This window comes from Dermochelys coriacea, chromosome 1, assembly GCF_009764565.3.
Source record: "Dermochelys coriacea isolate rDerCor1 chromosome 1, rDerCor1.pri.v4, whole genome shotgun sequence".
Lineage (NCBI taxonomy): Eukaryota > Metazoa > Chordata > Testudines > Dermochelyidae > Dermochelys > Dermochelys coriacea.
Genome location: NC_050068.2, coordinates 323,255,880 through 323,281,321, shown reverse-complemented (window position 1 = coordinate 323,281,321; position 25,442 = coordinate 323,255,880). Strand labels below are relative to the sequence as shown.

Below are 25,442 nucleotides of genomic sequence, written 5' to 3'. Positions count from 1 at the left end.
GGAACTGTGTTGTTTGGACTTTTGTGTAACCAGTAAGGTAATAAAGAAAGCTGTTTTATGCTGGCTTCGTAAAGCTAAGTATTGGAATATCCACCAGCTTTATGGGGATTGTCTCCCCATTCTTTGTAGTTCACCCTAATGGAGTGACCATAGCTGGCTCCCCACGAGGACCCCCGTCACGCTCTGGCTGCACCGTGACCACTGGCCACCCTTCTTCTCCCCAGCTCGCGCGGCCACATATTCCAGCGCTGAAGGGGGTGATGCAGACTCTGGTGCACAAGGACCGAGGTCATGGATGGGCCACCACGCAGTACGATGATGCCCGATTGCATGAGACCTGCAGGCAAAGGACGTCTCCACATCAGGTGCCAGACTCCCGGCAGAGTGTGGGGCCCCCACGCTGGGGCGGGCGGGCTGACCCGGGGGGTGGGGCCAGCGAGGCCCTCAGGGTACGGTACCGGCAGGAGCCTCGCTCTGGTCGGGGGGGGGGGGGGGGAACGTTGGGGCATGAGACAAACAGAGGCGGGCTCTGAGGACAGCCTCGATTTGGCGCCGGCAGGCGCGCCGCACGCCGACTTGGGGGCGGGCCTAGGCCGCGCGTGGAGGGTAACGGCGGCGAGAGCCTCACTCTGGTGCTGGCGGGGTCCTGGGGAGCCTGGAGCGAAACAGGGCCAAGGGACGCTGCTCCTCAGCGGAGTCATCCCTCCTGAACTACGAGTCCCACCATGCATTGGGTTCTCGCGCCACCCGAACGCCGTCCGCCCTGGGTCACGAGGCGGTAACCTCGTTTAAACCTACCAATGAGGAAGCTCGATCTGTGCGGGCTCTCCGTGCGCCTGGCCGCGAGTAATTCAAATGTGCTGCTGCGCGTCGCTTCCCTCTTAAGGGAGGGGGCGCCACCAGCCCAGGGGCGCACAGTGCGGCCGGAGGGCTTGACCCGGTGCTGCGCAGCGTCGGCGGGACGGCCTCGGGGGTGAGGGTGGCCCGGTGGCCTGTGCGGACTGTCGGGGCCTTGGGTGGGCTGAAGGGGCGGACTGGGGAGTGAGGCAGGCGGCGGGGAGAAGGGGCGAAGTGGTCCGGGTTGGGTCAAGGAGCGGGGAGTGTGGGGGGCCCCCGGAGCGGCGTGAAGGCGCGGCGGCCCCCTCCGCCGTGGGGCGAAGGAGCGGCTCGGGGCTCGGCCGCCCCGCCCCAGGTGGGGCGAAGGGATTTGCAAAACCAGGCGAGTGGATGGGGACGTAATAAACAGACTAAACTGCGCGCTAGCAGAGGGGATGGAGTTTAAGGCGCCGTTTGCCTTAGCCACATGATCTCTACAACTTGCCCACGCCTTCCGAAAACGGCTTGTAACCGAACCCTAGCCAGTGTTTAAATTCTGCTAAACTGGGCGCACAATTCTAACTTGGCTTTCCTAAGAGGTACATTTGCTGCTTTTCTTTCTGTGACTGCACCAATCGTCTATAAAATGGACCACGTTTAATCTTTTGATTTAGTTTTCACTAAGATAGATTTAAAAAAAAAAAAAGACTTAATGTTTAGGTACCATGGCACTTAGTACAAATAGGTAACTAGGTAACCCACAGAAGCTACTTAGGTATTTCCCAAAGGGAAAAGGGACACTAGGTGGGGCTGCGCCAGGCTGGTCCAAACCACTTGTCCCCCTGCATGACCTGTTTGTTCTTGCCAACTCATCAAGTTGGGCTTAAAAAAGGGACTGTCCTGGTCAAAATGTGAGGTATGGTCACCCTAAGTTACATTACATGAATAGTTTAAACCTTCAAAGTGCTTAGGGGTAACTGCAGAACTCCATGAACTCTCAACTGTGTGCTGGGCTTGGAGCTTTGTTTTACAGAGCCCCCACCACTATATTTGAGTTCTTCAGCACCATCTCATTTGATTAGAAGGGAGACAAGATTTGTAGAATTTATGAACCTTGCAGTCATTTGCAGGGCTATTGCTGAAGTTAATTGATCCAGCTCTTTGAAGTTATGGATTTCAGAGTTTACACTTCATTGAACGGCGCTACCTGTGATTCCCTAAGTGCAATCCTTGTCAACAACTTGATCCCTATGCTTCAAAACATATGCCTGCAAAATTAAATTGTGAATCTTTTTGAACTGTCTTATTTTGCAGACACTATGGAAGAGGGAAAGGAAATGTCAGTAGGCTGGTCAAATAATATGGCTGAAGAAAAACTGGATGTTTGTAAGAACAGTGGTAGGTGGAAAACTATTGTTAAATTTATCTTCTTATAACTTTTCGCAAGGGATATACAAGCCTGAGCTAGTTTCTAAGATACAGCTACACTGCAGCTGGGAGTGCAATTTCTAGCTCAGATAGACATACACTGGTTTTGACTGAGCTTGTAGGCTATAAATAGCAGCGTAGCACAGTACTGCAGGCAGCAGCACAGGCTAGCTGCCCAAATACATACTTAAGGTCTCCGACGGGATTGTGCTTGGGCTATGTAGCTATGGCAACGCTGATGTTTTTAGCGTGCTAGCTTGATCAAAGATGGAGCGTGTATGTCTACCTGAGCTGGAAATTCTACCTCCAACTGCAGTGCACATGTACCCCACATGTTCTGATTATTTAAATTGGTGATTCTGTCACATCTGTTCCATAACCTGCAGTCTTTTCATGGATGGCCTGTTGTTTCCCACTATTTTGATCTTAGTGATTTTCTGCAGAGCTCTATAAGAGTTCTTTGAACCACTGGTAGCCTCTGCAACATGTGGTGATGGTGGCATTTAGGGTCTTTCTAATCTCCCTCGTATTTCTACTCTGAAGTCTGCTCTAGCAATTTCTTCTTTCCCATATCCCAGAGTTTGTTTTCCATCAGTTTAGCTTCCTTGTTAATTGATGTAAATACCTGATGCTTGACATACTTGTCATTCCCATGGGTCCTTCTAACCCCTTCAACTGTGTCCTTGCTTCCTCTGTTCCTGGACATGTTCCCTTGGATGACTGGGGAAAGTCACATTGTTATGCAGCTCCCTCAGTCTCTCCTATTAAAGCTCCTCTACTGTGGCTAAATAATTAGCAATCTCCCTCAATTCAGTGTTTGTTCTCTCTTGCCACACACCATCCTTGGCCAGAGGTTACTACTACTCTAATTCAGATTCCCATGCCTCTATCTTAGGCACTTACCACTTTAACATCTAAGTCAGAGGGGAGCAAACTACAGCCTGCGGGCCCCATCCAGCCCACAGGACCCTTCCCTCTGGCCTGCGGGGTCAGGACAGGCTTGCAGAGGTGCCAGCCCAACTCCCTGGCAGCATGGTGAGCGGGGAGGAGGCTGGCCCCTCCCTTTCTGCTCCCCTTCCTCCCTGCCTCGCAGTCACAGTTCCCCCAGCACCTGGGCAGTGTGGCTGCAGCTCTGGCCAGGTGGCATGGCTATAGTACCGCCAGACCTGGTACTCCAGGGCGGCATGGTCAGGGGGAGTTCTGGGGGTGGGGAGCGAGGAGCAGGAGGGCTTCAGGGGGGAGGTCAAGAGGTCTGAGCCCTGCTGCTGGGAGCAGGGGCAGAGCAAACCAGGGCCCCCCTCCAACTCCAGCATGCTTGGCCCCTGTCCCCAGCAGCCAAGCCCAGACAGGGAGTGAGCCCTGCCTGACTGCCAGGGAGAGCAGCCAAACGAGCAGGGGAAACACATAGGAAAAGGACTGAGCCCCCCTTTCCCCCACCCCACAGGTAACTGGCGGGGAGAGCAGGGAGGGTTGGATAGGGGATGGGCGTCCCAGGGGGATGGTCGCGGCAGAGAGCAGGGGCGTTTGGATAGGATGCAGGAGTCCTGCGCGGCAGTGAGGCGTGGGGAGCAGGGTGGGTTGGATGGGGGTGGGAGTTCCGGGGAGCTGGAATGGGAGTGGGAGGCCAGGCCACGCCTCACTGTTTGGGGAGGCATAGCCTACCCAGCCCTCCATACAATTTCTGTACCCGATGTGGCCCTAGGGCCAAAAAATTTGCCCAACCCTGGTCTAAGTGCTAGATTCACAAAAGCACTTAGCTGCCACTTTTGGCACCTAAATCCCAGAATCAGGCCCCAGTGGGATTCACAGAACCCCTTCTCAGCTGCCACCAAACCCTTGAGGTGCTTGTCAGTACCAAGTGAGTGTTTGGGGTTTTTTTTTTTTTTTTTTTCTCTCCCTCCAGTAAAAGTTCCCTAAGAGTTTGTTTTTCTGCCTCTCAGCAAGTGCACTGCAACCTCACTCCAGGCAACCAGATGCTTAAGCCCCAATTCAATGCACTCATCTGGAGGAAGATAGGCGCGCTTTTGCCTAACTCACCTGCGGGGCCGAATCCAGTAAGCTGGCTCAGAGCTTGCCTACCAGATTATGCCCCCATGGATGAGTTCACACAAAATGGAGTGGAGGAAGACCTTCCTTGTAACTCTTAGCCCAGTGGTTAAGTGGTGGGAGACCCACAGTTCGTCATTCCCTCCACCTGAGGGGGATAGGGGATTTGAAAAGGATCTGCCACCTCTCAGGTGAGCGTCCTAACCCTAGGTTATAGAACAGGGGTCGGCAACCTATGGCATGCGTGCCAAAGACAGCACGCCAGCCGATTTTTTTTTTTTTAATGGCACGCTGTTGCCTGCCGAGCCCCAGTCGCTGGCCGCTCAGCCTGCTGCCGAACCTAGGCCGGGACCCTGGCAGGCAGTAGCGTGTCATTTAAAAATCCTGCCCGCCACGGCCCGCTCTTCTCCACCTACCCCCAGCGAGGGCAGGATGAAGAAGCTTGGTCCTGCTGGCTGCTGCTGCAGGGCAGACAAGCTCCCCACTCCCATGCCTCTTCCCCCAGTGCTGGGTTCCTGCCCCTCCTCCTCTCCCTCCCTGCCGATGGCCCTTGTGGGGGAGGGGAAAAAGCAGAGTGCACGGGGGAGGGGAAAAAGCAGAGCGACAGTGCACTCCCTGCTCCGGGGCATTCCCCTCCAGCTCTGGGCAGGGGGCTGGGAGCACCCCCATGACCCTAGCCCACACTCCCAGCTCCCAGCCCTGACCTCTGCACCCCCCCCACAACCCTAGCCCTGACTCCAGCCCCCCCACATCCCATGTCCTGACTCCTGCACCCCCTCACACACCCACAACCCCCTTCCCTGACTCCTGCACCCCCCCGCCCTCATTCTTGCACCCCCCACATTCCCACCCCAACCCTGAGCACCAAACAGGAGCTCCTGCACCCGGCATCCCCCCACATTCCCACCTGCACCCCTCGCGCCAAATGGGAGCTGCCCAGGTTAGCACTCCACACCCAAACCTCCTGCCCCAACCCTGAGTCCCCTCCCTCATTCTAGCTCCTGGCCAGACCCTGCACCCTAGCCCCCAGCCTGTTTCCTTCATCCCCAGGTCTGTGCTCAGTGTACTCCCACCCTCAGCTCAGTGCAGAGAGAGAGGAAGAGAATGGGCTAGAACCAGGGAGAAGGTAGGTACCACTCTATGTGAGCAGGGCCGGGATCCCAGACCAGCAGCGGGCTGAGATGGGCCGGCAGCCGGGACCCTGGCTGGCAGGAGCCAGCAGATGGAACCCCAGACCGGCAGTGGGCTGAGCCGCTCAGACCACTGCCGGTGTGAGGTTCTGGCTGCCGGCTCCTTGCCAGCCGTGGTCCCGGCCACAGGCCCTGCTCAGCCTGCTGCCAGCCTAGGTGAATGGAACCGCAGGCTGGCAGCGGGCCGAGCGGGCCAGCAGCGTAAGATCAGCATTTTAATTTAATTTTTAAATGAAGCTTCTTAAACATTTTGAAAACCTTGTTTACTTTACATATGACAATAGTTTAGTTATATAGACTTATAGAGAGAGATCTTCTAAAAAAACGTTAAAATATATTACTGGCACGCAAAACCTTAAATTAAAGTGAATAAATAAAGACTCGGCACACCACTTCTGAAAGGTTGCCAACCCCTGTTATAGAATATTCTGTTGAGGAGCTCCCTCAGTCTCTCCTGTTGAAGCTCCTCTGGAGAAATAATCAACTATCTCCCTCCATTCATTGTATAGGAAGCCTGAGCAGTGATTTTTCTAGATGCCCAAAAGTTATGACGCTCAGCATTAGAATATGGTGGTATTTAGACATAGTAAGTGCCTCAACTCTTGACATCTCTTCTGAATGTTTGACACCCACCCTGCCACTTGAAGCCCACATCTTTAATCTCAGATCTCAAAACTGACATCCTCCACTAGGAACTTTCTCTTTGCTTGGGATCCACTCTGTCCCCTCCATATCTTCTCCTTTTCTTCCGTATCCCAGTTAGATCTCCCTTCTGCTGCCTTTCATTTCCAGGCAGGCCTTTTCATTCCCTTATTTTCATCTAACTACTGTCTTCTCACTTGTTCTGTGCCTTATTCAAACAAGTCCTCTTATACTTCTCTTGCTGGGAGGGTGGAGTCTGTCCTAGATTTCCTAGTTACTACTATATCTCATTTCCCCTGCTCTCCTTTGCCTTTTAAACATTTGACAACTGGTTTACATATCACCCTTCTATTTCTCTTCCATCTCTGACCCCTTCTAGTCTGGTGCTTTCCCACTTCACAAAAACTGCTCTGCTTAATATAGCTTTCTCACTTTCCTGCATCTTTTTGCTGCCTCTAAACTCAATAACATCCTCTCTTCCACTGCAAATTTCTTCTAGGGTAAAATTTAGTAGCTTATTTTAATTGTTTCAGTTGAGTGCAATGCAAAAGTAATGGGTGATAAAGAAACCACTCTTAATCTGAATATTTTTTGACAGTCATCTTGACATCTGTTCCATTTCAGTGTTAAAAGTAGTCTTGGTCACTTTCCCCAAGGGCGCTCAATAACGTTTTTGCTTTTACAACCTTTTCCTGATTTTAAATGTTTCTCTCTCCCATTGCTGTGTCCCACGAACAGAAACTTTCTACTGAAAAAAGAGCACTGGTTATATACAAAGTGCTGTCAAATGCACACTAAAACTAGGATATTTTTCTAATCTTTGGGTTTTAATAATGTTAAGTGTTACTTGAAATAATTAAACATGTTCAGAAAGACGTGCAGTTATTTTTAATTATATGACCTAATAACTTGAACTATTGTCATAGTTAGTTTTAAAGACATCTTGGCAATGTCTTTGGAATGACTACAAATGGGGTGTGAATTTAATGAAGATCAAGTAACTACTTAAAGCAAAATTAGAAGCAACTCTAAAGGTTAAATTTGTTAAGGCTAATGCCAAATGGCAGTTTTGTGAGAAATATACTGCAATGCAAATTGTGTAAAACCTTGTAACTACAGCGATAGTCACAATTAATGAGATCATTATACTTTCAGACTTTCCCCTTCTAACTGATGAAAAATTTGATTTTGACCTTTCGCTGTCTCCTGCAAGGTAAGCTAAGTGTTTAAGGGCAAGTACATATTTCAAGTTCAAAGGATTTTACAATATCTTGACTGTCTTGTCTGTCTTACAGTGGAAATGAAGATGAAGTTTTTGTTGGACCTCTTGGACACAAAGAAAAATGTGTTGCTGTCAGTATTGAAGCAACTAAAGATGCTGAAGAAAAGATCTCTCAGATCCCTGATGATAAGCTTATGTGGAGTCCTCTTACTGGAGAGAAATTTGTGGAAATTTTTAAAGAAGCTCACTTGTTAGCACTGCAGCTGGAAAGCGGCAACAAAAATGAACAGAACAAAGTCACCCAATCAGAAGGGCCAAAACCCAAGGTTATAGAAAAATTTGTGCAAGCATCCAAGTCAAAACTAAAAATCTTTCAAAAAGGAAACATAGAAAAAAGTCCCAGGGCTATTAAAAGGGAGACGTACTGTGTGTGGGACAGCCCAATTTCTCAACTGCCACCTTCCTTTCAGAAGTGTTCAGATTTACCTGTGACAGCAGTTGACAAAACTCCTCCAAATACATCTAGTCCTATTAAAATCCATAAATTTTCTAAAATATCTGTTTCATCTCTAGCCCAAGAAGAGCAAAGTGATGAAAAAAATAAAAAGGCAATAAGCAAATTGCACACAAAGGCTCTTGGAAAAAGCCATCAACTGACGGTAGAAAAGGTGAAGAATTTTCTTCTGGATAGCTTAATACTCAATTAAAAAACATGGTTGTCTTGAGATAAGGGACTGTTTAAATCTCCTGCAAGCTTTTGTTTAACAACTTTCTTTTTTTAATGCATCTCTCCATTGTTTGAGAGAACCTCAAATAGGAAACTGACTTTACACAAAGAGCTGGCAAATGCACAAGATAAACTGAAAGCATATTTTAACTTGTTATACTAATGCTAGTGGAGTAGTAGTTACTAAAGTAGTGGCCAGAACTGCAGAAAGAAGTTGTTTTGTTTTTTTAATTGACTGAATTTAAGTTTTTATACTGGATGTTTCTGACTTCTATGTAAATATTTAATACTTATTTTGTCATCCCTCTGGTAAAATTATTGCTGTCTTTTGGTGATTTAGATGCCAACAGGCTCTTTACTTAATTAAGCTCTCTTCAAAATTGACAGTAGTAGGTACAGCTCTGGAGATACAGCAGTAATAACGCTTTCTAGTCTTGGTACATACCCTATCTAGAGCATGATTAGCCAACTATGTAAGACTGAGGAGGACCCAGCTAAGCAGCAGTACACTGAAGAACTGCCCAGATATGTTAGGGGAAGTGGTAGCTGTGTTAATCATCTCTCGTGTACATAAGCCCTGTCCAGGTTGGTTTTTCTCTCCTGTCCTTCTGTTCCTTCCCATTCATAGCTAAGGCTATGCAACTAGCAAGATACTACTTCTCTCCGTGTGCACTACTGAGGAGGAGGATGTTGGTTCCTTACTCCTGAGAAGGAGGGTGAGGAAATACTGCCATAGGCAAGGGGGCAAGGGAGCTTCTGTAGTCTGCTTTTTTCCCCTTTGTCTCCCATCCCATAGCTTTGATAGTGTTGCTGGCCATGTGGCCCTCTCAGATGCTAACTGGAATACACTCATGAGCTGTGCAGTCTAAAACTTTCATGTCTAGCTGTTGGTGTCAACCAGCGAAGAATCTCCTTTGGGCTGTTGGAAAGAAGGGTTTGTGTATGCATTACATTATGCCTACAAATGGGAGACATACCTTTTCTTAAAATAGGTAACAGCCACTGCAGTGTCTAGGGATGAACATGGGCTGAAAGAATCCCATAGAGACTAACTTGCTGCAGAGGTGATCACCGCATGTTGATTTAAAGCCAATTTCAGTAAATGAAATGAACATAGTCTATGCTGTATTTAACAACTTTAAAGTCTAATAGAGTCTAAATTGAGAATTTGGAATTTTTAATGTCTAGCAATTCTCATACTTTGTAGGTGCAATATCCTTTTCTGTTAGCTAGTATAAAAAATATGGATTACTGAATAAATCGGCTCATGCAAAATCTTTGCAGCCGTTGAAATTATAATAGCTTTCAAATAAATTTAAAATTTTAATCTTGCAGCCAAAACCAGGGAAAAAACATGTGAACAGCATGGGGTCATCTGAAGATCTACTCTCTGACAAATCCAGTGTTGCTTCAGATGCATGTGACTCATCATTCAGTGGCAGGTCATTACAAGACAAGCGAGTTCTTCCTTCTCAAAGCAAGGTAATTGCAAGTGTTAATACAACTGCAGAGTGAATATGTTTGAATATTGGTGGCTCTTACATACGTAAAAATGGAGAAGACAAACCTAGTTTTCTCACTTAATGCCATAGTCTTCTCTTATAATGAATTCAAGGTAAAGTTTCTATTCTACAATTGCAATTCTTGGATGGCTAAATTATACATCGTGTTTTCCCCATATTTTTAACAGACAATTGTTCTTAGTGCATCAGCATATAGTTAGGTATTGTGTTAACATGAAATGTAGTATGTAATATTAAGGAGCAAGGAAATGCAGATAATAGGCCTCATAGGAGGTCTGTGGATTAAAGTCTTTACTCTTCATGGTCACCTATTGTGCTACTTGGAAAGACTGTCATTTTTCTAGCATGGAAGCAGAATAGCAGTGACTCTTGCTACATCAGAAGCCAAATTCTAGGAACCATAGCACTACAATTTAAGTACTCATGTCTAAAAGAATGACTAACCTGTGGAATATAGTTTGTCTCAATTTTGTTAAAACTTTTGTACAACATTGCAATCCACTTAATATTGCCTATGCTGTTTCCTTCCCCTCCACCCTCCCAGAGGCGCCTAATCTCTTGGCAGTGGATACACTTAAATGAAATATTGGCCACTCTCTCTCCAGATCTGATGCTAATGGAACAGTCTTAGTTATAACAGTCAAACTCGCACAATCACTTTCCCAAAGAAAAGAATTGTAATAACATGGGATATTGTGTGTGAGGTGGGGAAAGATGCCTAGCATTTCAAAAATAGCACTCCAGTGTACTGTCCCATTAATCTTCTTCATTTCTATACTTAGAATCCATCTTAAGGATATGCTTGAGCTTGGGGGTGGGGAGGGAACACCATCGGGCTAACAATCAATTTCTGAGACCTATCCTATTTCAGTTCTACATAAGAACTTAGGTACCATACAAATGGTATGGTTCTAGTGACAAGATGCAGTTTGTGAGACTGCTGAGGATCACCTCCATATTTTTCATGATCTGAAGGCCGTGGCTGAAATACTGAAGCTGGAATTCTTGACTTAGTAAATTTATGGCGAATCCATCCTGTCCAAGTCAGTGATTCCACGCTGCTTTTTGCCATATATATATTGCCAAAATATAATTACATTTTTATTTTATTTTTTGCTTCCCAGCAGTCTGCTTTTTACTTAAGCATTTTATTTTAATTAAGCAACAGGATTTAGAACTTTCCCTGGGACAAATGAACCCAGAGAACGGTGATGCATAATGATGTAGAAATCTAACAAATGAAAATGTTGTTGTGCTTGCTTTATGTCTTTTGGACAGTTAAATAAATTAGACTTTCTTTTATTCACAGTTTGGGTTAAGGAAGACGCAGTTAAAACCGCCTAGTGTTGCTAATGGTCCTCTAAGAAAGAACACCTCATCTTCATCATCATCATCCATTTCCAGCATGAACTCCAGTTTGAATTCAAGTTTGTCTGCCTCTCCCATAGGGGGAAATGGTAATAACTAGCATAGAGATGCAGTATGCAAATCAGTTTAAACTTAAAATAAATAATGGGTTTTTTTGACCTGCAGGTTCCAAAACGTGTTTGGTGCTGTCTGCATTTCTTGCCGCTTCAGAACGCTAGGCTGTGTTTGGGGTGGAGTTTGGAGTGTTGTAGCTGTATTGTTCCCAGGATATGAAAAGCAAGGTAGGTGAGCTAATATCTTTCATTGGACCAAGAAGGTACAAGCTTTGAAGCTACATAGAGTTCTGCGTACCTTCCACCAACAGAAGTTGGTCCAATAAAAGATATGATCTCAGCCCCTTGTCTCTTGGTGTTGAGAACAGGTGAATAAAACTTCATGTAGGCTGACAGCTTGGTAGTTAATTCAAGTTCTTGACTTCTAGCACTTGAATTAAACCAGACTTTAGAATCAATGAGGCCAATATCTACAAACTAGGATCTGACACACTTACATGGTATGCTTCTCGGTGGTGATTTAACTTTTATTTTTTGCATAGTCCATAATGGTTCTTTTCTGGTTAGAATTATGTCTAGACACAGGAACCTCTAAATGCCACAATGTAACATGATTTAGAGAACAAACAACGCTATGAAGTGGAGAAGAGGGAGGAAGTCAAAAAGTATGTTACGCAAGCCCTGGTTTAGTCCTCCAAAGCCCCATATAGTAGTAATTTACTCATGGCAAACTTAAACCGTAATATCTCAAAGGTTGTGGTTAACACAAAAGCAGGGAGTAATGCAATTGTCAAAGCCTTATCAGGACTTATTAGAAACAATAGTGGAATATAATTGCTTACAGTTTCTTGATCCATTGTAAAACAAGACTAAAGCACACACCTCTAACATTATTTCATATTTAAACATTTGCCTATCATGAAGATAGAAGTAGTCATTGTTCTACCTGAAGAGTGTCAAGACTTGGAAGCCCTTCTGAGCTTCCTGTTTTAAAGTTATTAGCTTTTTACACTAAACAAACATGCACTATGTCTCTGTTCTCAGTCCCTGTAGCTGTGCACTCTCTGTTTTTTAATACCTGTCGGCTGGCTGTATTTCCTCTTAAAACTTAATGACAGAACTCTAGAAATCACACTGCTATCCAACTTACATCTGGAGCAGAGGTTCCCAAACTTTTCTTATTGCATACCCCCTTCCAGATCTCCCAACTGCCTGTGTACCCCTACCCTTCTCATCACTGATACTTTGTGTGTTCTTAACACTACCTGTCTTTAGCCATCTGTCCATATATCACTGTTATGCACAGATATAGTGTGACATGTATAACCGAAAATAAAACCTTCTGAGCTCAGTTAGACTGGAGAGTTGCTGGCCAACTGAACCCACACAGTATGGTGATTGGAGGTCTCTCTCTATCTGCGTTCTCCTTGGTACATCTTGAAGTAAAATACCTACTGGATTTTATATAACAAATTCCCACAGAGTTTTAAAGCTTTGTCTAAGTAGCCTATTATGAAAATGCAGTAAATAAAATCCACCCACAATTTCGCCCATGTACCCTCCACCCCAAGATGTCTCACATACCCCAGGGGTATGCATACCACAGTTAAGGAACCCCTGGTATAAGGAAAAACGACTACTTAATACCAGTAACTTGCATATACTGTTATCTTCTGTAGTAATCCAAGATGGTAATAAAATGCCCTGTACCTTTAGCAGGCAATTATTTTAGAATTGTGACTCATCTTATTTGTATCCCATGTGACTTTTTTTTTTTTTTGAGGGGGAGGAGGGACAAATTTTTGTAATAAAACTGAATTAATGAGTAAAGCTGCAGGATATAATCAGATCTATATTTAGCATAAAATTTGACCTCTATAAAGAGATTGAGTCTGTTTAATAAGCAACTGATATCTTTAAAATGTATCCAAAAGCAGACTTGCAGAAGTATATGGACAATGTATGTGGCTAAACTACGTATTTATTCCAAACAAAATGAGTCCCTGCCCTCAATTGCTCATAACGTAAGAGTGGGAGAGGAAAACATGCTCCTAATTTCTTGTGAACTAAGAGGTTCCATGTTTCAGGAAGTGAAGAGAAAGGCACCTGGAGGAGATGAAAGTATTTTGGCATGCATGATTGGGGAAACACTCCAAGTGTAGGGGCCTGCATGAGCAAGCACCGAAGTCTTTGAGGAAAGTGAAGTGTTGGGGGGAATAATCGGGTCCAAAGAGAATGTTAAGTGACCACAGATGAACTGTAGGCAGGGAGAAGAACTATGTAGAGCACTGAAAAGGGAGAACAAAACTAAACTCTAGCCCAGTCAACAACATAACATATAGATAATAAGGAAGTTGCTATCGGGAAGTATCATGCAAGACTCTGCTATTGGATTTCCATGCTTCAATGATTCAGAAGTTTAATATCTTGTTTTTAGAGATTGTTTATTCTGTTGGCTGTGGAATCCATGTGACCCTCATGCTATGTCTAGGCAACCTATTCAATAATACACTTCCTTTTAGGGGTCAAGAAAATACTATCCTAAGTTGTAGCTTGCTTTTTTGCCAATAGCCTAAAACACATCCACGCTACTTATACTTACCCAGTGTAAAGGAGCACTTAGCTGAAAATTTAACTTTTGTAAAAACTTGTCTTATATAACGTAAGCTTAATAAGTTTAATAAAACTTTACTTCAATGGGAAAAAGTTTAGTAGCACATGTCTTGGAAATACACCGGACCCTCGCTAGAACGCGCGTCTATATAGCACAAATTCGTATATAACGTGGTCGTAGTCATGGATCCCAAATTTAATTACTTTAATTGCAATTCATTTTAACGCAGTCCCCATGTGAATGCGGTACTGTGCACGGATCCCAAATACCAAGTTCTAGCAAGGGTCCGGTGTATTTAATGCAAATGACTAGAAACTGTCTAGCAAATCCAATTAGTCTAATCGAAAAACTATGATTTTAAGTGAATAAATAGAATATTGAAAAGTCATTTAAAAAAAAAGTTAACTTTTTAAATACTCTTAACTAGCATAGGTAAGGAGACTTCATTGACTGTCCCTTAAAATATGTATATGGGCCAACTACATTGAAAGTACAAGTTATGTTTACATATATCTATAAAGAAGGCATATTGAAGAGCTTCTCAAAATACCTTACTCTTGGTTCATTTGACCTGGAAGCTGATACTCTGAATCGTGTCAAGGAGGCTTTTCTGAAGCATCAAAGAAAAATAACCACTTCATAGAGTTTTCCTACAGTTTTCACTCTTCTGGGATTTAACAACTAGTGGCTAAAAAGTGGAAAAAATTTTAAACCTTTAAATTTTAACTACAAAGTTCAGATGCTTGAACACCTATCATAAATGATTGCATAATGTTTTCATATCTTCAGCTGCACTTGAGTAAACTGACTCTCTTGTAATTAGTTAAATATACCTTGTAACCAGTTGAGAGAAAAAACTAGCAATTCAGAAGTATAAATATGAGCTTTCTATCTTTCAGCTAAATCAAGTCTCTCTTCAAAAATTTCTGTGAGCAGCTCCAAACTCTCATCTAGCACAAAAAGACTGGCTATGGTTAGACCTATCAGAATGTCATCTCTGCAGGCAGTCCATTCTGATGTGTCCTGCAAGCAAACAATATCAGTTAGTACTCCCAAAATATCTACTGCTGGGAATTTAGCCAAGTCTTCAGCTTCTGTGACAGGATTCCAAACTCTAGCCAGTGGAATTCAGAGACTGAGCTCAGTCTCTAATCTGCAGAAGACATCTCAGCAGAACAAAGATGGAAGTGGAGCAAAAGGAAACACATGCCCAAAAGGCAACGCTAAAATTATACTCACACCTACAAATCAGATTAAAGTCCCTAAGAGATGCGGAGGTAAGCACACATTTTGGAAGGCTGTTTTTTGTGTTAACTCGGCTTTTAATTTTAACATTTCTTTCAACATTCCTCACGCTATATGCTAATTGAGAGTGAAATTTGTCTTTATTTGTATATTGTTCCAAAGCTCTTGGGATGGAATGAATCATGTGACTTGTAGGTAAGGTGTTATAGTTGAAAACAAAACTAGTATAGATAACAAGTAAGTAATAACATAGAGTAATATTTTTTTCTTCCCTTAGGTTCATCATCAGAAAATACAGCACCAAAAATAATGGAGCCAATCAGATTACTATCTTGTGGCGCATTTGAAAGGTAACTTTGTAATTAGAATTTAACAGGTCACTTGCATGTTTCCTTAACTATAACTACCTTTGAGAATATTGTACCAAGCAACTATGTAACCTGAATTTTAAAAGTGCAATTCTAATTACTTTGAAAACTAACATTGTGAGGTATCTCTACTCTCTTGGTAACTTCCAGATTACTCTGCCCTTCCACAAGTAAAAATGTTAACTCACCCTGGGATATGAAAGTCAGTTTGGCTCTTTTGGGATTGGATAACATAAATACCTAACTGGAATTCATTAACCATTCTGATGTGCAAGGGAACAGAATCAACTCTCGCATAAGTGATACTTCTGCAGTGCAAGTGTGTGTGTGTGTGTGTGTGTGTGTGTGTGTGTGTTGTTTTTTGTTTTGTTTTGTTTTGTTTTTTTAAAGTCCGCTCTAAATATACTCAGGAAGCAAATCTATTGAGGGCTGTTTTAACCTAATACCTGTTCACTGTAGAAGTGCACTTCAAGATTCTGTTACATTGAGTGCTCTGCTTCCTCTTCTGTCTCAAATTAATCAGAAATTTTCAAAATGATTTGAAACATCTGTTAACTGAACTTTAACTATGAGGATGTGACCAGTTCCAGCATAATACAGCAATCACTTTTAATGTTCAGGTTTAGTTATCCTAACACTTCCATATCTGTTTGTGTTCTTAAGCCTGCCTTACATTGTTTATTTCTGTTGTCTGAGTAGTATTCAGAATGAAGTTGTAAGAAGCTTCTAGAAGTTTTCAGTTAAATGTATGCTGAATGTTTTCTTCTAGTGGTGTTGCTGTCTGCACTCCTGTCAGATCTTCAGAAGATGGGGCCTCGCAGAACTCTTGTCTTAGTTCCAGGTCCATTTTAATTACTCCAGCCAGTATAAAACGTTCTGCTGTGCCTACACCTGCCAGTCGTTGTATCTCAGGAATTCCAACAATAACTCCTAAAACTTTGCCAAGATCTGTCTCCTCTCCACATTTTATGTCTATTCGTCAAGTCTCCAGTGTGTCCACCAGAAAGACTCTTGCAGCTTGGTAAGATACCATGGGTGTAACATGGCTCTACTGAAGTCTATTAAAACTCCTATTGTCTTCAATGGGGGAAGGATTTTGTCCCAGATGTTCAGACACTGTACACTAGCATATAAGTGATTTAATCTACTGTTGAGTAGAAGCATGGCCAGATAACTAGCAAAATAATACAGCTGTACTCGTTGGTTTTTTCCAACATAATTCTCTAACATGGTTTGGTTTGCCTGAATCCGTAAACCAAGGGATAATGTTAGTCTCTTGTAAAAATAGTGAAGATAAGCACATCTTAATCCATCACTTGACCACATTTTCAAACTACCTATGAATCAACTTGAATTATATGCATCATAGAACTTGTATTTGAGGAATTTGCTGCTTTCAGCCAGCTTACTTGATGTCCTGAATAGAAAGTGACTGCAGAAGTAACTTTGTGTTCCAACACAATACTTCCAACTACGTGAAAAATAATGCAGGACCTAAATGTGGCAATACTTTCTAGATGAGGAAAGCAAGCAGGCAGTTAAGTCAAATGATCTACTTTTAAGTTCAGTTTAAGTTATACTGTCACCATTATAAAATCTGGCATCCTAAGAGAGGCCAAGGATTGAATTAAGACTGAACTATTCTTGCTCCATGACGTGGTCTTTCCATGCCATAGTTGAGACAGTGGCTAGGTACAAGGGGAATCTGGGCAGCACCACCACAATTCTGTACCTGTTCTGTGGAGGGGATGCAGTCTCTTCCACAGCTGTCACCCAAAAGTCTTTTCACAAGCTCTAAATATATACACATCTTAAACTAGTATTTATGGCAGTCTTGTATGGTGCTGATTCCTCAGAATAAAATTTAACTAACCTTATATTTCATGTTGTGCTCAGATAAAACCTTTTGTTCCCGTGTAAGCCAAGCATTATCATGCCAGTCTCTCATATCTCAAATGTTCAGTTACTTCCTCAAACTACAAGTCCAAAATACTCTTTCTTCCCAAAACCCTCTCCTTTCCCCACTCCACTAGCCCACTGATTGTTAAGCTTGCAACTTTGGAATCCTCCAATTTGTCTCTGTACTTTTTCCCTTCACCAGGGAGCGGACTGAACCAATTGAGTGACATGTAGTACCAGCACTTCTCTGGTACAGCAATCTCTGCATAAGCTTCCAGAAACTTAAGCTAAAATTTTCAAATGTGGTATCCTAAGATTATCCACCAAATATGGCTTGTCCATTTTGCTTGTACACTGTAGGCAACTTTGACTTATCTATTTAAATTGTAATTCCTCAGGGCAGAGACAGTGTCTTTATGTTCTGTGGGATGCCTAGCATGCTTTTAGATAATGAATAAATAAGACGTTACTTTCAGACTGAGGGTACTCACAAAATAGAGAAAAATAGTTATAAAATGGCGCTTTAGCATTTGTAGGGCAGCTAAATGACATGAACCTTACCTTGTTTATACTTTAATAGTAATGCTTAATGAATATCTCTTAAATACTTGCCAACTTACTTTCCCCCAGTTCTAAACAGGCAAAGGACACCAAGACACAAGTGTCATCATTTGAAGATGATGACTTATCTCCTCTATCTATGATACCTCTTACACTTGTCTTTTCACCAGAAAAGACTACAGAAATAGCACAGAATGAAATACAAGAGACTGAAATACAAAAACAGCCAGCTGAAGGAGCACAAACTAATGAGGTACGTAAACTGAATCCATTTTTCCCTCTTGTAAAAGCTGCCGTTGAGTGAACTGCATGAAAATGTGTGCTGTCTACTAACTAAAAACTTGCTCAAATTTTGAAGTGAACTAGATTAGGCATACATGTGCCCTCTAGTGTTTGCTTATCATACCATTGAACAACATTTCTTCATTGGGATAAATGTTCCTGGAAATCGAATTTCAGTCACCTGCACAAATAATTGCAGGTCAGATTTTAGATTTGCACTCCAGTTACCTACACTGGAAAGTCCTTGTGTATTTATGAATCCAATCATGAAACACAATACCATGTGGGGTAATTCTAATCGCAGTTATATAATATATCTGGTTTTGGACAGTATTGAATGTCTGTAGACAAACAGAAAACTGTTTAAACCATAGTGTTAAAAGGAGAAAAAAAAAAAAAGTCTAAACTCCTATTTGCTGAAATAGCAACTTGCTTGCAGATATCAGGCATAGACCAAACTAACAATTACTCATTGTTAGTTCAACTGTAGTTATTTTCTCTGGTATTCTGTTTACTTAATGCTGGAAGCATTTGTTTGGTGTATGTAAATACTGCATCACAATCAAATTGGATAGAGGTGTGACTAAAGCTAGTAATCTTATAGAACTGTTTCTTTGTCAAAATGTTGTCAGGTCACAATTGTAGGTACAAGGTTAAAACTGAATTAAAAAACTGAAATATGAAACTTGAGAATATTTTTCAAATATGATTTAGCACTTGCATAATACTTTACCTCTGCTCTGCACACTAATCCTCCTCTCATCCACCAAACTATACCTTTAGGATGGTGTACATATAACCTACAAACCTAAGAATGATGGTTGCTTTTTGTGGCTTTTCCCTATGAGTCAATAACTGATTTTTCTACATTATTCTGAAGAAAGTACATTAAACAGAGGAAAATAAACTATTTATCATTTCTAGGTCTTGCTGATAGATATTGGAATAGATGAAACTCCCATTGCTGCTTTGGAATGTGAAAGTAGACCTCTCATTGACCTTTCTAATACTCCAGAAGTGAATAAAGTTATTCCACTAAAACCTAGTGTGGTAGGACAGGTAAGGTATCTCAATCATTTGTTTCCATAAATGCATAAAAATTGTGCAAAAAACAATTGTTTGGTTGTATGCATTGGTATGTAGAATAGTTATTTCTCCCCTGTAACAATGTACTGTATACGAATAATGCTTGGCACTAGCACCTTTTATATTCAACACTCTTATTTAAGCTGAATCCAATTTATGGATTCTTCTTGCAGTCTCTTCCCTTTCAATCTCTAGGGTAAGTGAACATTTTGTTGTAAAACAGAGCTATTAATGAGCATCAGTTCATGAGTCAAGAATTTTAATTATTCAGCTTTGCATGGCCCACTCTTGCTGTGCTGCTTTTTGAAAGTCAAAAAACTAGCTGCATCAATTGTTGTTGTAGAAACACAGCTCTGTGCAGTCTCACTAAACTTCTCTTAGTAGCAGTGGCATGTCATGACACTTTTTTTAGTACATTTTGTGGGGTTGTACAAGGGACTGGATAGACTCATCCCATGGACACAGCCAGTCAGGAAGTCCTATTCAGAGCTTTCATATTCTTGTAGAAATTAATTCTGAGGCATGCACTGCATGCGTAAATGGCACACCACTGCTTACTAGCCCTGAACACCAATAACCTGGAGGCTAGAATATGTTCCTGCTACTCTTCTCTGCTGTGGAATCACGTCTGTCAAACCCTTAACTGCAGCACTGGTTTTCAGCACTACACCAGTTCAGACCAGTTTGGCATGTAGAGGTTTGTGTTAAATTGCTCATCACTCCTGATGTGGTCACCACTCTTCAAAAGTCAAAACAGCTAGGGCTTGACCTTGGCTTTAAAAGTAACTTGGTCACTAATGTGCAGTGCCATGGAGACTCTTGGCTTTCCCTCCATTGGAGCCAATATAGAAAAGCAGATGTGGTAGTAGTGCACACTGACACTATTCCTAGTGTTCAAGGCACATATGCACATGATGAGTGTAGTAGGACTTAACTAAGTAGTCATTCCATGACTTAAAAAGATGAGTTTGGGAGGGAAAGGTAATGGGAGTAAGCTATTACCAAAAACTGTTACTGTGATTCCCGGAAACAAATGGTGCTTTTTAGGGGACAACAACTTGATAAAAACATCTGGTGAAAGTGCTGGTGCTTTTATTTTACTAATAAGTAAGGCTTGGATCCACAAGAGACATGAGCAGCTAGAAAAATCACAGGAATACCGTGATCTGCAAAGCCTGAGTTAAGAGTAGGACCAGTGGTTAGGGTACTCATCTAAGATGTGGGAACCTACAAGTTTAAAGTATTCCCTTCTGCCTGGATGAGGGGTTTTTATATCCATTTAATCTGTACATTTAAACAGGAGACTCCCATTTCTCAGGTGAATGCTCTAACCTCTGGGCTATGAGATATTCTGATGTCACTCTCCTGTTGAAGCGGTGTCGCTTTGGATAAACAATTAGTCTCTAAAGCAGGGGGACTGGATCTTGGGTCTCCCACATCCTCAGTGACTGCTCTAACCACCCGCTTATAGGACCCTTCTCATGCATGCGTGCTCTCTCTGGCCCAGTTACTCTTTTATTTTCTATAGTAGTGCCTCTCTTTAAGAGGGGTGTCTGACATTCCCCAGGGTACACTGGACTGATGGACAACTGTGTCTCCCTCAGTTCTCCAACCTGGAGTGCCTTTTACACTGCTCTGCTGTGAGAGCAACCACTCCTGGTCTGCCCACACACAACCTCCAGCATGTAAATCGCTCTCAGCTATGCTCTGAGTGCTGCAGCCAGCCACCCTGGAATTACATTGCAGGGCAACACCAGAAAGCTCCCAGTCCCAGACTTCCCCCCTCTCCCCCCCCCCCATGTGCATCTTGTACTGCCCCTTCTGGACAATACAAACTCATATAAAGTCTGCCATTTCATTAATAGAAAATGATATACACAAATCTTGTTCTCAAATGGAATTTCCCAAACAATTCAATCTAAACACACTGGTTTAGATAAAACAATAAAACAAGTTTATAAACTATGTAAAGATAGATTTTTAAATGATTACTAGTAATGAGGCATTTGAGAGGGAGGGATAACTCATTGGCCTGCTAAACCCAGGGTTGTGAGTTCAATCCTTGAGGGGGCCATTTAGGGATCTGGGGGCAAAAATTGGGGATTGGAACTGCTTTGAGCAGGGGGTTGGACTAGATGACCTTCTGAGGTCCCTTCCAACTCTGATATTCTATTAAAAGAATTTGTTACAAAGAAATAAAAGGTAAAACACGACTAACACCTACCTTAACAAGTTAAGTGAATTCAAAGCAAAAGGTTTCTCACCACATGTTCTAGCAGTCTTATTGGCTGAATCTTTCGGCCATGATCCCTCCACAGTCTAATGATAGTTCCTTTGACCTTCTTCAAGTGTTGTTGACGCTGTGAGTAGAGATGAAGGGAGAGCGATCCTTTGGAGGTGTGTGTTCCCCATTTTTGTCTTTTTTTTCCTCTTCTGAGAATCCTCTCCAGCTGGGGTTCAGGAGACTGAAAGTCTGTGGAGATGGGAACTTCCAGCTGTGTTGTGTTGTTTTGTTTTTTTGACAAGATGTAAATTTCTCGCTCACATCCTTTTTCCTGCCAAAGAATGGACGCCTAACCGGATGTTAGTCCATTTTATTTTGTTGACACCGGGCTGAAGCATCAGTTTGCCTTTTGTCTTTGAGGAATTGGTCTAAACTTGGAATATGTCTCAGTAATGCTATACAATGTTGCTACACATTTTACCAGGACAATAATAATCAGAACATTATGGATTTTCAGATGATACCTCACGAGGCATACTTTGTACAAAATCCATTATAGTTTTGTAAAGGGTTAACATTGGGATACAAACTATTATGGGGGGTAGGAGGAGGGAAGAGGGGCAGGTAAAACACATGCCTCTCTCTGGCATCTCCCAACAGCTATCCGAGGTGTGGGGTGACCTACCATCCTGGCTTCTGTGAATCCCTTCTCCCTCTGCTGTACAGGAAATCTGAGTACCTAACTCTGTCTTTTAATCCCAGTGATTTTATTTTAATCTTTTTTTTTTTTTCTCCTAAGCACGTAAAAGCTAGGTGTTGAGAGGCTGTGTGACAAACTGATTCACAAATGGACTTTAGCCCTGAGACTCAGTTCCCATGTATTTTGCATAAATTCTTAGTGTAGCAAGAATTATAGAGATCAAAACCAAGAAAAATAGGTATGATTTTTTTAACCTTTTGGGAGCTAATTCAGTCCTGATAGACAGCATTCTTTGATACCTTGGATCAGTGTCTTTGGGGCAGAGACTAGCTCTCCTTTTGTATAGCACCTAGCACAAGGGGCTCTGATTGGTGCATGTGGCTTCTGCTGTAATTAAACTTTTACAGTAGAATAGAGAGGCTCTAAATTGAACATCTAAGTGGGTGGTGTAGATATTTGTCTTCAGGCACCTGAAGAGAAGAATCAGCTAGCTAAATCTTATGTCACTTCATTTCTATCTTTCAGCTAATAGATTTGAGTTCTCCTCTTATCACTCTGAGTCCTGACGTGAACAAAGAGAATCTGGATTCCCCTCTGCTGAAGTTCTAAACTTAACATTAGCTGAACCAAAATTTTATCTTGGGACTAGCATCTGCAATCTTGATTTGATATATTAGCCATCTTAATAGGACTGTGTGGAGTGAATATCATGCAATAAAATCCCTTTAATGTACTACTGAATGTAACTTGTGTTGACAAAATGGAACTAGAATAATCTGTTCAGCAAATCCAAATTGGGAGCACCTGATTAACATAACTGTCTTTAAGCATTGTTGCAGATCCATGTAGTTTAAAAAAAAAAAAAGTGCTGTATGTCTGCTTTAGTAAAATTATTTTAAGTCTAATTATACATAACCGTAACCTTTTTCTAAAGGTTTACTAGTAAATAAAATGATCTAAAGTACTAAAATTAAACTGAAAATTAAAGCTAATGTTGTAATTTTTGTATCCAAAGGATTTTAATGGTCTGTATATATATGAAAGCATCACAAGTCTGAAAATAAAATGGTTTTGGGACTACAAATGTGTTACATGCTAATTGTGCCATAGAGTATTTCAAGGAGCTAAAATTAGCTACATTCAATAAAAGCATCTGGATCTAATGGTGCACATTGACATAATCAGGATAATGTTAAAGGTGGTAGTGTCAGAACTTTGCAAAGTGCATATAAATTGAGTTGCCTGCCCTGAAGGCTTTTTCTATAAAAGATTTAGAAAATTGAAAGAATGGGATCAGAGTGAAAAGTGCGTTATGCTAATTTTAAATTCTGATAACTTTGAGGTAGGGGAACATTGCAGGAACAGATAAAACAATAATGAGGTCAGCTGTAGAAAGCAAGGTAAAGGATGGGATTTGACAAGGCCAGCTGCTGCACTGTATGAGAGATCTAATTCTAGATGTAAGAAATGATACAAAGTCAAGAATAGGACATAAAATGAGTAAAATACCTGGCTCTTCCCATTTTATTTTTCGCATCAAATGTAAAGTCTGGACTGCCCTACTTTTTGCTAGAGATCTTGCTTGGAAGATCCAGAAATGGACTGGAAGCTTTTTAACCCTTCAACTATCAACAGACCTTGTACTCTGATGTCCATGGTAACAACTCCAACTCGGCCTGTTTAAACTATAAAAGCAAAAGTTGAAGACAAAGCCCGCTATGAGCTGAATTGTTTAGATTTAAAACTCCTGATAAAGGTTCTTTAAGGCTCCAAGTAAACCCTTGGGTTCATATGACTAGGTGAAAGATTCTAGAAGTAAGAGGACACTTTTGAAATAACTGAAATGTTTCAATTGATGTTATGGGTTCTCTTCTCAGACATGGTGTGGATCACAGGCCAAATCTGGACTACCAGATGCTTTTGAATAGATCCTGAAATTTTTGTATTCAATTATTCTTAGTCATTATCTATTGTTATAGTTGCTGGGTTTTTTATTATTTTCTCTGGAGTCTGGACCTTGACCAAGAAATTTGGACCTTGACAAAAAAAAAATTGACTATTCCTGTCTTAGGCCTACATCCTGATCAGACTAGCCAGAGAGGGAACCAATGGCAATGGCATTACCACCAGATTTGACTAAATCCTGAGCACTGCCTGGCATGTGAGACTTTGGTTCTGGCTCTCCGACTCCCTCATGTCAGGGGCCAAGAGGGCAGGAAACCTGGGTCCCCACCTTAGGAAAATTCTGGTTGTGCCCCTGCTATAGAATCTTACAAAGCTTAATCTTTGCCTATACTATCAAATAGCTATATGAAGCAGATCCAACACTCACCTTGACCACTCCTTTGTCAGATGTCGACACGATCCCCTAGCTTTCTTCACGCCATCATGTCTGTCTTGCTCCATGTGGCTTGAGGCTGCATTATTCCCAGTTTCTATGTAGTGTAAGACCTCATGGCAATCCATTCCCTAGAGCAGGGGTTCCCAAAGGTGGGCTGTGACACAGTCCCGGGTGGTCTGCCAGCACAACTGCATTCTCCAGTCAAGCTCTTGGTAAATCTCTAACTCCATGTGTGACTTGTGTAACTTAAGTAAAAGCTATAGAAATGTAATGTTTTGAGATGTATATATTGGACAGAGTTAGAAATCTTTAGTTTAAAAAAAATAAGCTGCAATATGTCAATTTTAAGTCTTGTGAGTACAGCAGTGCGTTTCACTGCCAGGTAACCTAGCAACATAAACACAGTCCACCATTTACAACTGTAATAAACAGGAAGCAGTATTTCAACCTGACATGGATCGATTTATTTTTCAAAAGCAAGAAGGTTGCGTTGGTAGAGAAGATAATAAAAGTACCGGACCACCTACAGCTATGCAAAATTAGCCAGCCAAAAAAAATAGTGGTAAGAAAATATGATGACACGTACTTAAAGTTCGGATTCTCCTTTATGGGATTCACAAAAAGAAAAGGAGGACTTGTGGCACCTCAGAGACTAACAAATTTATTTGAGCATAAGCTTTCGTGAGCTACAGCTCACTTCATCGGATGCATTCAGTGGAAAATACAGTGGGGAGATTTATATACATAGAGAGCATGAAACAATGGGTGTTACCATACATCCTGTAAGGGGAGTGATCACTTAAGGTAAGCTATTACCAGCAGGAGAGCGGGGGTGGAGGGGGACCGTTTGTAGTGATAATCAAGGTGGGCCATTTCCAGCAGTTGACAAGAATGTCTGAGGAACAGTGGAGGGTTTGGGGGGGGGAATAACATGGGGAAATAGTTTTACTTTGTGTAATGACCCATCCACTCCCAGTCTCAATTCAACCCTAAGTTAATTGTATCCAGTTTGCAAATGAATTCCAATTCAGCAGTCTCTCATTAGAGTCTGTTTCTGAAGTTGTTTTGTTGAAGAATTGCAATTTTTAGGTCTGTAATCAAGTGACC

At 42.2% G+C, this 25,442-nt stretch overlaps 1 protein-coding gene across 5 annotated transcripts; it reads left to right on the top strand.

Annotated features, from left to right (window-relative positions):
* The first annotated feature begins 446 nt into the window (after positions 1-446).
* GTSE1 (G2 and S-phase expressed 1) lies at positions 447-24,277 on the top strand. 5 transcript variants are annotated; one of them, XM_043496462.1, is made up of 12 exons: positions 447-606; positions 2,131-2,214; positions 7,278-7,335; positions 7,418-8,012; positions 9,407-9,553; positions 10,904-11,051; positions 14,529-14,906; positions 15,152-15,224; positions 16,012-16,263; positions 17,772-17,955; positions 18,909-19,043; positions 22,520-24,277. In XM_043496462.1, the coding sequence occupies exons 2-12, from the start codon at positions 2,136-2,138 to the stop codon at positions 22,601-22,603; spliced, it is 2,133 nt and encodes a 710-aa protein (XP_043352397.1). In that variant the 5' UTR covers positions 447-606; positions 2,131-2,135; the 3' UTR covers positions 22,604-24,277. The 5 variants fall into 5 exon arrangements, with proteins under 5 accessions (XP_043352397.1, XP_043352400.1, XP_038242997.1 ...); XM_043496465.1 differs by having other exon boundaries at positions 491-632; XM_038387069.2 differs by having other exon boundaries at positions 591-973.
* The last annotated feature ends 1,165 nt before the right edge of the window (positions 24,278-25,442 follow it).